The sequence below is a fragment of the Leuciscus leuciscus genome (assembly GCF_965113295.1).
Source record: "Leuciscus leuciscus genome assembly, chromosome: 5".
NCBI lineage: Eukaryota > Metazoa > Chordata > Actinopteri > Cypriniformes > Leuciscidae > Leuciscus > Leuciscus leuciscus.
Window position 1 is genome coordinate 41,201,067 of NC_138729.1, and position 13,142 is coordinate 41,214,208.

Genomic DNA, 13,142 nt, shown 5'->3' on the forward strand with positions numbered 1-13,142 from the left:
ACTAGTTTTACTTGATCTTAATGCTGCGTTCGATACTATAGATCACACAATACTCTTAGATCAACTACAAAATTATACTGGTGTTCAAGGACAAGCACTAAGCTGGTTCAAATCATACCTATCTGACCGCTACCATTTTGTCTATTTAAATGGAGAAAAATCGATCATAACTCCAGTAAACTATGGAGTGCCGCAGGGATCTGTGTTAGGCCCTCTGTTATTTTCAATATATATGATGCCACTTGGAAATATTATAAGGAAACATGGAATTAGTTTCCATTGTTATGCTGATGACACTCAAATATATATTTCATCAAGGCCGGATGAAAACGCTAAATTTTCCAAATTGACAGAGTGTGTTAAAGATATAAAAGACTGGATGACGCGTAATTTTCTTTTATTAAATCCAGACAAGACAGAGGTAATACTTATCGGTTCAAAAAACCGCCCACAAAACCTCGCACAATACAACATCATAGGATGTCCTGTTACTTTATCCGCTACAGTAAAAGACCTGGGTGTTATACTCGATTGCAACCTGTCTTTTGAAAATCATATTTCATATGTTACAAAAACAGCCTTTTTCCACCTTAGAAACATTGCTAAGCTACGTAATATGCTATCAGTTTCTGATGCAGAAAAGTTAGTTCATGCATTCATGACCTCGAGACTGGATTACTGTAATGCCTTATTAGCTGGTTGTCCTGCATCCTCAATAAACAAGCTACAGTTAGTCCAAAATGCCGCCGCTAGAGTTCTTACGAGATCAAGAAAATATGATCATATAACACCGATTTTATCATCACTGCATTGGTTACCTATAAAGTTCCGTATTAATTACAAGGTATTGTTACTGACTTATAAAGCCCTAAACGGCTTAGCTCCAGTCTATTTAACGGATCTTCTATCGCCCTATAATCCATCGCGCTCTTTAAGATCACTAAATTCAAGGCTTTTGGTCATACCAAGGATATTCAGAACCACCAAAGGAGGGAGAGCATTTTCACATTTGGCTCCAAAACTCTGGAATAGTCTTCCTGATACTGTTCGTTGCTCAGACTCGCTCTCCCAGTTTAAAACTAGATTAAAGTCGCATCTCTTCAGCCAGGTATTCATATAATCCCACAGTTCAAACTACAATCCGGCCTCTAGCTCATAAATGCCAGAGGAGAACTGGCCCCCGACTGAGCCTGGGTTCTCCCAAGGTTTTTTTTTTCTCCATTAGGTCACCTGATGGAGTTTTAGGACACCATTAGGTCACTTGATGGAGTTTTTCGGTTCCTTGCCACTGTTGCCTTTGGCTTGCTCAGTTGGGGATATTTTGGGGATATTTAATTTTATTTTATCAATCAATAAATTCCTCTTGAAACAAACTTTGTTGTATTATTTAAATTTAATACTGTGAAGCTGCTTTGATACAATCTGTATTGTGAAAAGCGCTATACAAATAAACTTGACTTGACTTGACTCTATCACTCTCTCTCCTCTCTCCACCTTCAAAAAGAATTTGGTTCTAAATCTCAGGTGAAAATTGGTATTTTGACACCCCTCCACTATCTAATGGATACATTTTTTGGGGGGCTTTAATCACTATTAATGTTTGTCTTTCTTCAGAATAAAATATTAACGAAATCAAAAAATGTATCCAAGGAAGTTTCCAAATTTTGGTTGATTTGATACGGAATGACCCGCATGATCATTTCATCTTTGCTCAATTATGCAGATGCAACTGGAAATATGATGTAGTATCAAGTTCTTCCTGCTAAAAAACAGCCTAAGCTGGTTTGCTGGTTTCAAGTCAACATGAAATAAACATTCACTCTATTTTCTAAATGCATGTTAGAGATCTTGTTGTGACAAATCATCCATGCATAGGTTTTAAAAACGTTTGACCTCATAATTTTTCATCAAAATAATGTCATAAAAGGACCTTCTGGTGAAAATGACTTCTCTCTGTCTGGTGACGAATGCAGGACTTCTCCAATCATTTAATCCACTACAAGACAATTTTATTCTTTTTTTGTTACACTCGAATATACGTCACAATACAGAAAGATCTGCTGCTACTTCCGTTTCATTGCAACTTTAAAGAATGTCTTCCGGACTGACCTGCTAAAAAGTGTCCAAAACCAGAAATGTTTCTTTCAGCAGGGTTGGTAGTCAGTTATAAACCTTATCGTTGGCTGAAAGAACACTTGAATATATTTTATGTGATCCATCCCTTTAAACTTTATGTTTAAACTAAAGCACCAATATAGACTAAATTATGCTTTTTTATTCAGGACAATATTGCATAATTTTAACTTGTGTGTTCTCTAACGGATCCGAGATGTTCACACACACCCAAATACTCAACCCTGATATGCACTACCACTACAGCTAAACATAAACACAGATTGCTGTGCTTGGCTGCTCCTGCCTCTGTTTCTATTTGGTGAAACCACCAACTGGCTCACCGCTGTGCCACCTGGTTGATTTCACGGGGAAACATTTTGGCCGGTTTAGCAGGCATTCCAGAGTGCATCTCGAAAAAGGCTAAGATTATGGTTACAGTTATTAGAGGGGTCCTGTCATGTCTATGATAAGGCAACAATTTGCGGGGTTAAAACTCCTCTAAACTAGCGTGTTTATTCCTGCAGATTGCACAAATGGCATTCTTATCCAGCTATGCGTGTTTCAAAATTCTTAAAGAGATAGTTCACAGTAGGGCTGCACAATTTGGGGGGGGGGGGGGGGGGGGGGGGGGGATCTAATTGTGATTTTTCTTATAAAATTGTGGTTGTGAATTCAAATTTGAGGTAAAAGAAAAAAAAGAAAAAAGAAGAAAAGGTGCAGCAAGGTTTGCTGTGCTTGTTTGTATAAAGGCACAATTTGGCCAACTATTTTGTGATTATATTTCAATGTGACTAAATAATAATATTGTCATGGCCTAGAGGTTAGGGAGTTGAACTGGTAACCCGAAGGTTGCTGGTTCGATTCCAGAACCGGTGGGAAATGACTGAGGTGCCCTTGAGCAAGGCACCTAACCCCTAATCGCTCCCCGGGCGCCACACAAAGGCTGCCCGCTGCTCTGGGTGTGTGTATCCACGTTTGCAGTGTGTGTGTGTTAACTACTCACTACTCTGCTCCTAATGTGTGTGCATTAACTTGGATGGGTTAAATGCAGAGGTCAAATTCCAAGTATGGGTTACCATACTTGGCCGTCACGTGTCACACACTCACTTTATAATAAAAATGTAAAAAGAACAATTACTATTGTAATATTTCATTCAAAAAAATTATAATAACAATTCTAATATTTCACAGTAAAACTACAACAATACTAATATTTATTAAAGGAACACTCCACCGTTTTTTGAAATAGGGCTTATTCACCTTCTTTCCTACATTTAGATAGGTGGGCAAATGCATTTTTGTCTCAGTGCATGCATTGTTTTAGTTTGACAGGGTTGGCGCTAGCTTAGCTTAGCATAATGAATGGAATCCTTTGTTGCCAGCTAGCATGTCCTGAGTAAAAGTGATATAAAAAATAAAAAAAAACCACCTACTTACTTCTTGTGGCCTGCGTATTCACAACAAGTACAAATAGCGATGCAGATTAACACTAGGCGATTTCCTATGCAGATTTTGACTTGGGACTATATTAGGGGGAAGCACAGGCGAAGCACTGCTACTTGGGCGCAGAGATATCACGCCCAAGTAGCAGTGCTTCGCCTGTGCTTCCCCCTAATATAGTCCTTAATATATAAGTCAATATCTGCCTAGGAAATCGCCTAGTATTAATCTGCATCGCTATTTGTGCTTGTTGTGAATACGCAGGCCACAAGAAGTAATTAGGTAGGGTTTTTTTTAATTTTTATATCACTTTTATTCAGGACATGCTAGCTGGCAACAAAGGATTCCATTCATTATGCTAAGCTAAGCTCACGCCGACCCTGTCAAACTAAAACAATGCATGCACTGAGACAAAAATGCATTTGCCCACCTATCTAAATGTGGGAAAGAAGGTGAAAAAGCCCTATTTCAAAAAACGGTGGAGTGTTCCTTTAAATATATATCCAATTTCAACAAATATTGTAAAATATTTTTTTTTATCTAACAATGGACACTAATTCATGTGATATGCATCCCTAAAAGTAAAAAAATACTTTCATGTACAAACTGGGCTATTTAAGTTAAACAAGCCTGAGTAACAGTTTGAATATAAAATCGCAATAAATACAAAGAAACTGTACTCTCTTTTGTATGAACATGCTATAAACTTACAAATCAAACAAAAACATTCAACATTCATAAAACATTCAAAGCTATGGCATTCATTAGCACTTTCCACACAAAACCAAGACCTGCACGTAACAGTACTGCAGATTCTGCAATAGCACATATTTCAACATGATTTCAGGAAAATGCATGACAACAAGTCAGCCTTAGGTAAGAGAAAAGGAATCTGTCAGGTTCAAACAGTTTCTAGCAACAGGTGTTACTTCACGAATCAATGAGCTCAGGCAAAAGGACAGGTCTTTACATGGGTGCATAAACAAATTACATCAAATACTGGGAGTCTAAACATGACATATCACATTCTGATAATTGCACAACGACAGACAGAACAAGCTGGAATGCTCAGTCCAGGATTTCTTTAACAACTAGTAGTTCATATCTTTAAAACAGTAGCTAGCTTAGATGATCCCACTTTATCTAAGGAGTCTTAACTACTATGTCCTAACATTAAAATTAATCGTTTGATACAATGTTTTTATATTGTGATTATATTTTTAAAAATACCTGCATGTAATTACAGCCGTAATTAATTTTTGTAAATACATCTAAAATTACACTGTTGACCTTCCCTTCCCTTTTATTCCACCCTTACACATAACCATACCAGCAAACCTGTCCCTAACCTGACCCGTATCCCACCAAGTGTTTTGCAATACAATATGAACACAATAAGTACATACCCATTTTTTTATGCAAGTACATAGTAGTTAAGGAGACCTATAAAGTGTGGCCGCTTAGACTCTTAACTTACCTACTCCAAAAACTACAAGTGTTTTGGTTCATTCTCTCTTTCACCCTCGTCTAAAATGTCTGTTTGTGAGGAAGTAGTATTCTGTTTCGCTGATGTTGCTGTTCTGATTGTGTTTAGCTCCGTGCATCTATTGCACTAGTGACTTTATCCTAACCTTGTTTTTCCTCATTAAAAGAGGATTTGTTTCACATGAGCCTCTAGGACATCCTGTTCCCAACACACACAACTTTTCTGTCAGTTTTCTGCAGTCAGTCTTTAGAATAAGGGTCAAACATAACATGTACATTCAATTGTAATTGCTGACTTGTAGGATACAGTGGCCTCAAGATGTATTTGGGCAATTAAGCAACATAAAAATGTTTGAATGTCATTGAATTAGATCAGGGATTCCTCAACTTTTTTTGTCAGCTGAACCCCTTTGACATAATAATTTAACAAGATATTTACATGTTGGTTATGGTCACATGACATGCAGGTAAACAAGTAAAATAGTTCATCTTTTTTAGTACACATTTATTTTGTTTTGTTTTTATGATTTAATTCATTATTAGAACCCACAGCAGTTCCCTTGCAAACATCCAGGGGTTTTCAAATCCCAGTTTGGGAGATCCTGCATTAGATAAAATGATCAAACCAAGCATGCATTTTTCAGAACAAACTTTTCTCAGTAACTTTTGCAATAACTTTTAACCAACTGATCTCCTTTTTAAGTGTGGCTGAAGTGCACAAATACTTTTTGGGGCCACTGTATGTTCTTTCTAATTGGTATTTGAAGGAAACTGTTTGGTGCTGAGGGACAAGAATCTTATCTATGAGTCACAGGAAGATACAAAAATCAGACACAGCCTCCATTGTGTTTGCAATCGCTGAAGCTGGAATCTCAGACTCCTTTTCTCATATCCTGTTTTTACAGAAACACTGAGCACTGCCTTCTGAAGCGATCACAGGGACAGCAGAGCGGGATAGAGACGGAGATGGACAGAAAATACTAAAAGCACTTTAAATGAGCTGAGGGAACAACCGCTCTTTCCCTTATCAGATGACCTTATGTAGGTCACACACGCCACATGTGCTTACATCCAGCAGAAAACAGACAGACGGCCTTATTGGGTTCATTCGGGTAACTGGAACAGTAGTTCTTCCACACCCTATTCTAAGCTTGATCTGAAAAAAATAAACAACCCGTTTCCTTTTACTCTTTAACAAAGTACTCATTATCGCGGCGTTCACACGTTCTAGGGATTAGTTTGTTTGAATGTGCTTATTGGAAGCCATTCATTTGGAGATACTTTTACCAAAAGCCCAAAACAAACACTTCATTATAATAATCTACTGTCATTTAGAGAGAAAATTCTAAATTAAAACATAAAATGCTGTTGATTCAACTTGTGTTGAGTTATAGTCAACACAAGAGCGATTTCCTGAGAAATGTGACCTTTGAGGATGTCATGTGACCTTTGCGATGACAAATATTCCTCTGTACACATCCCCTTCCTTTAGCTCCTCAATCTGTAGCGTACATAATATTTCCGACTGTCCTCACGAGTTGTTATTCGACCATGTTTGGCCATTACCTAGATGGCAACACTGAAATACACAGCAAAAGTTTGAATCAGCGAACAACTTGTCTCTTAAGAACTTTTATTTTGCTCTTACTGGTGACCTAGATTCAAAGTTTGAAAAGGACTGGGACATGAGTCCAATCCCAGTAGACACAAGCCCTAGTTTGATACGTCCTCTAAAAGACTGAATGAAAAAGTGCTGAATCTAAAAACAGTCTGGACAAATGTCCTCTCTACTTGAAAAGCATTTGGCCTTACTAGTAAATACTAGGGCTGGGTATCGATTCAGATGTTACAATTCGATTCGATTTCGATTCGCAAGCTCTAATTCGATTCGATTTCGATTCTCGATTCGATTTTCGATTTCGATTCTCGATTCGATTTTTCCAATTTCGATTCTAAATTAATTTCGATTCGACTCACTCAATGAATATTAAATACAAATCCTATATTTATTAAAAAAAGAAAAAGAAAAGAAAAAAAAGTGAACAAGTTTTCAAGTGTTTCATTAATAAAAAGAAATTAAGAGCTACAAACCTGTATATTAAACTCTTTTTATTTTAGGTACACTTGGGTACATTAAAACAGAACCCAACTCTATATTTCAAATGCATACAATGAATAGACAGGATTTTGATGCAAGATGAAAAATTTATGCTGAAAATTGGACAAGTCAGAACAGTCGCATGTCTTGATCAAACAGGTTAACAATCCTCACATAAACCCACATATAAAAACGTTGCATATAATATAATATAATATGTGCCCTTCCTGTCTAACAGCTAGGCCATACAGAAATTGAATAAAATTATCAAACAGTCTGTGTTGCATTAATTATAAATTATATATTGACTAATCAAAGTTACAAAAGTTCTTTATTCAAGAGCAGTGAGTGTTTTTCTCTGTTCTCTTTGTTCTTTGATTAACTTAAATGACAGAGATAATTTGTGGCTACAGTGTACTGTCCCTTTAAGACCAGCCGCTGTTGACAGAGACGCGGATCTCACACGCGGACTCATTCTCTCACGAGGCACAACTCTTCACGTTCGTCATAAGACTGCTCTTATGTTATAAAGATACTCGACAAAAATACATTTTGGCATAATTGTGTGTGTTCTTCGTTCAAGCGCGAAAGATAATTCTATTCTGTGCTGTCTTGTGCGCACGCATGATATCATCGCAAGTTTTTCTGTCACAGTCACGACAGCATTTTGGCAGCATTTTGGTCATATAGCCTAATTGCGTATAGGCTTGTCATAGCGATTGCGATATGATTAAACGTGCAGCACTAATTGAGGTTATTTGATGATTTAGATAAAACTACCATAAAATCTCACAGCATTAGCTATAAAATTGAGTTTGCAAGCCTATGAACAGTGGAGGAAAACTAATACATAAAGATGGAAAAAAATCGATTCTTGGCGTTTGAGAATCGATTTTGAATCGACCACATTTTAAAAAACGATTAATCGAAAAATCGATTTTTTTGCCCAGCCCTAGTAAATACTAAGGCTTACTGATTGATGAAGGTACAATTATATATATATACAGATGGTAACACTTTAGTTTAGGGCCCAATTCTCACTATTAACTAGTTGTGTATTAGCATGCATATTACTATGATATTGGGTGTTTATTAGTACTTATAAAGCAAATATTAATGCCTTATTCTGCACGACTTTAGTCTACATCGTTTAACTCTACCCAATACCTAAATTTAACAACTACCTTACTAAGTATTTTTAAGCAGTAATTAGGAGTTCATTGAGGCAAAAGTCATAGTTAATAGTGAGAATTGGACCCTAATCTAAAGTATGACCATATACATTGATATTGCATTGATACTTTAAATACTTGCATCAATACATTTAGTGGTCAATTATAGCTGAAGTGTGTCATTTCTCCAGAGATTTAAAACGATTTCCTCTCTTTTATGTGTTTGCTGCAGTTTTAGTCATGATCCAAGTATGATATCCTGATGAATCACAAAGTACTGAATCGACATGATTCATGTCATAACATATCAGGGCTTCAGAGTGTGAGTGAAATGGTTGCAAATGCGGAAAAAAAGAAGAAAAAAAAATTGGCAAAAAATCTAGTCGCCATTAATGACAGACAGGATTCACAAACAAATGAACCGGTTGTCAGTCAAAAAGATTCACAAAGCATCCACATACTTCCTTGCAATTTCACAAACAAGGTTGACAACATTTCTGCAAAAATGGTATTGCGTTGCTTCTTGCATGTGTTCAGTTTTATCTGAAACTACCACCTGAACTAAGCCCTACCCTAAACCTAATCGATAGCGTTAACAAAAGTAAAGTGAGATGACAATGCATTTGCTGATTTAACTTTGCCATTTTAGCTTACATACAAGTCTTTGAGCTCTGTTTGTTATAGTCAAAGTGTCTTACTTTTCAAATAATACACTATGCTAAAAGCGTTTTGAGGTCACAGCATTGTGCAAGGAACCATGTGAAAATAAATCAATCTGGCAATGTAATCATAATTTGTGGGAAAAAGAATAAAAGTTGTTGGTGTTTTACTGCCACTAATGTTCATTTCAGTTGGAAATTACAGTGAATTGTATGTATAGGTAAGCTTTACAAATATGTAGGTAGAGGCACATAAGATAGCTCTACTAAACACCACTTCATCCATCTGTCTTCTAGAATCTACATTCATTGAATTACAAGGAACCAGATAACGCTAATAAGAATATTCATTAGGAGCGATACAGTGTCCAATAGGTGAAAGCCAGCGAGATGTTTGCATCAAATGAAACCCACTTGACCTCACTTCAGTCGAGGAGGAACTGGAACTGTAATAAAAAGCCACTCTGGTGTTAAAGCTGCCGTGAAGGTAGTGATCAGACGCCTGGCCTCAGATTATATGTGTTAGAACAGTGGAGAAGAACCATCTCTCTCAAACTACAGGGTGCGATGAAGACTCCTCCCATCATGGAACTGACACACTCTTCATCATCTGCTTCTGACAGATTGGACCTTGAGAACACACTCACACACACCAACAATATGCAAAAACTTGCATTCAAAAGCCAGTTGTTACCTCTGATTTAGCCGGCGCTCATCGTCACTTCCAAAGTCCTGGGAAAATAAAAAGAAATGAAACAGAAGTTAGTTACCTAAAACAAAAGAGCACTAAGACATGTCCACACTATTCTATTTTAAATTGTATTGCTTTGAGTCTTAAGATAAAGAACAGAGCAGGGTGCATCTTTTCTGATGTGATAAATCAAATTACATCTTCACACATCTTCTACCAAACCAAATTATAAGTTATAAATTCAGCATCTGTTTGAAAAAGTCAGCACAATACCGGAATAAATAACGGAGAGGCCAAAATCCCTCAGGCCTCGGAACTTTTCCAAATTCCACAACCTCACCCGACTCAAACCCGGCGCAACGCACAACAATCTGGCCTAAACATGTTTCTTTTTTCCCTCCACATGATCTCTCGCTCTCTCTTTCTCTGCTTAATGTGTAACATTTAAATACAATACAATACCTATGTGTCCTAAATAACAAAAAAAGCTTTGATATTTCACTATTCACAGCAGCGTAATATGACAAAGGAGAAATGTTCTCTCAAAGCTGAAACGTGAACAACGGGGCCTCTCCTTGAGATAATGTTTCATCATAACAAAGAGTGTTTTTTAAATAGTTCCTCACTGTATGTGAAAGTGACGGCCCTGGTTATTAGGTTACTGATAGTGGTATGTAGCACTTAATGGAGGCAGGGCAGTGTGCCATGGTCAGATGTGACAGATGCCTGCAGGGGAAGAAACCGTGACAGGGGAATTGGTTGTGCAAGGGTTTCAGTCACGTACCAAACTCTGTCCCTTCATGCAGAAGCTGGGCTTGTAAAACTTTATAAGCAGGGCAGAATGAGGAGAGGAAATACTGGGATTTGTGAACAGAAACAGACTTTATGGAGGCATGAGGGTTTTCTGTGATTTACTAAGTGGAAGAACAGACAGCGTGGGGCGAACGGTGAAAAATAAGAAGGTAGAAATCAATATTGTGCTCCTGAAGATTCGCAAACCCATTTTAATTCTGTAATTTCGGAGTGAAATTCAAATCAAATATGCACAATAAGAACGTGAATTAAAGGACTAGTTCGAATGTTGTTCCAAATCTGTAAGAGTTTAAGAAGTTCGTGGTCTTTCCAATATACTGAAAGTAAATGAAGACTGGGGCAGTCAAACTTCACCTAAAGCCCCATAAAATATAGGGGTGTAACTAAAGATCTAATTATGACTAATGATGTGATGTATTGAGAGAGCGTTTAAAAAAATGAATAATTCAATATACCTTTTTAAGATGCACCTACATTTTGACACACTTATGTAAGCCACATCTGCATTGTCACTGAGCTCAATATTTGATGAGTTTTAACAACTTTGTTTCGTAACATTTCTTTTTTGTATATATTTTTCTGTATAAACTTTTTTCCACAACTGGAATACCAAATTTTTTGGTGCATGTCCCAATGTGGATACTGGATTTGCACATTTTAGAGAGCACAGAAGACTATTTTCTTGACTGTTGTCATTGTTTAAGCCAATTCACAATGTTCAGAGAGTTCAAATTAATGTTCATGTAGTACTATGTACATAATTTATTATGCTTGCATTTGCTAATTAGTTAATACAAATGTAATTAGTTGCAAGGGTGTAGAATTTAGTAGGGACGCTAGGGGCATGCCCCTACCAATAACCAGCGAATACTGAATTTTTACTAGCAATATTTTTAACCAATTAAAATATATTAATATAACTCTTGTTGTTGTAATTATCTGAAATGGGTCACACCATTGCCATTACTCGAGAGTTCAAATTAAATACAACTACGCTCTTTCAAGGATGTGCATTTGGTGCATTTGTGCACAGCTCTGTTGAATGATAAAGTTTACCCTTTTTGTTTTTAACTTAATGTTTTTAAACTGAATGTACGAAGGAAACTGAATTATCCACAGAATTAAAAAACAACACTGAAACAAGTGTGTGCGACGGTTTCTGCGGCATCAGAAGACTGCAACAATACCATCACAATACTTAGGTTCCGATACGATATGTATTGTGATTTTTAATAATTACGATTCTACAAGTATTGTGATTTTTGTTTGCTTTTTTAACTCTACACCATGGGGAAAATTTGAATGATACACTTATACATGATGGTAGTGGTACAGTGCAGGTCACATACTGTATATCCGTAGATGTCTCTCCGTCCGGCCCTTTTCACTTTTTTATTACAGAAAATATACAAAATGTATACAAACATAAACAACTCACAACAAATATGGAAACAAATATACATACATGATGAGTGTATAATAAGGGCAAAACAATTTATGCCAGGGGTAAAATATTACAAGAAGTTAAAGTGTTGAAATGCTTTATAAGTCTTTTTTGCTTTTAATATTATCTAATATTAAAGTAGTGTTGTTTAATTTCTTTTATAAAATGTTCACAATTTGGCTTAGCTTTATCCCATTTCTTCACATGAATGTGATATTTTCCAAGTAAAATAAAAAATTGTATGCGAAAAGAGATTGTTCTTTCGGAATCATTGGTATCCTGTACAAAAAAAAAAAAAAGAATATAAAATCATACAGATCCATTTGTATTAATGTTCCAAACAGCCTAGAAATGACGTTAGAGACATCCAACCAAAACATTCTTGAATATACACATTCAAAGAAAAGATGGATCACCGATTCTTTGACAACACCACAAAATTCACACGGGTCTTCTATGGAAGTAAAATAATGTCAAATGTTTTTGAAATAAAAAGCCTGTTGAATTGCACTACTTGAAAAAAATAGGCATTGCATTAACCATGCTTGCATTTTAATGCATTGTATTTTTAGGGCTTGCATTTTTATGGGCTGAAATTCAACATGGTTGAATATTTAAGCTGTGAATATTTCAATTAAAAACATTTCAAACACCTTTTCATTATTAAAAATTCAATAATCCATATTCACCTTTCATATTTCACTTCCAAAATATTCAAACTTTTTAAAAATACAACCAATAATATTCAATAGGCAATTTTCGGTCCATTTTATTTCGCTTTGCAAATTCGCTTCCACAAATTCAGTGGTTCAAATTCGACAGTAAATTCAACATTGACGTCCAGGAACTGCAGGAAAAGCAGTAGATTGCCGAGCATACTCTCCATCTGCTGTTAGTCGACCTCACCAGCAGGGGGTGCAAAAGCGCGTGTTGTTGACGAAGACCAGCAAAATTAGAGCAAGTCATTCATTCATAAAACTCATTTACAGCAATGTAAGTGTATTTGTGATTATTATGACGGCTGTTTTATGTTAAATTCTGTGCCTTCACGGTTACTTTTCCTGTGTAGCCTAACTTACATGCATCTTTCTCTACCGTGAACGAGATTATAATGTTATTCCCCGATGCGGATATACAGATCCAATGTTACATTTTTGAGGTTGACATATATTTCTCTTGGTTGTTTAGTTGCCTTAACTTTATATTGTGGCGATGTGCTGCATGC

At 36.3% G+C, this 13,142-nt stretch overlaps 1 protein-coding gene across 1 annotated transcript in view; it reads right to left on the minus strand.

The window, feature by feature from the left end:
- The window catches only part of ssh1a (slingshot protein phosphatase 1a), a 44,510-nt gene that overhangs the window by 25,952 nt on the left and 5,416 nt on the right, over nt 1-13,142 (minus strand). The window contains exon 2 of the mRNA XM_082170203.1: nt 9,664-9,701. Coding sequence (XP_082026329.1) covers nt 9,664-9,701 — 38 coding nt within the window. The remainder of the gene's footprint in view (nt 1-9,663; nt 9,702-13,142) is intronic.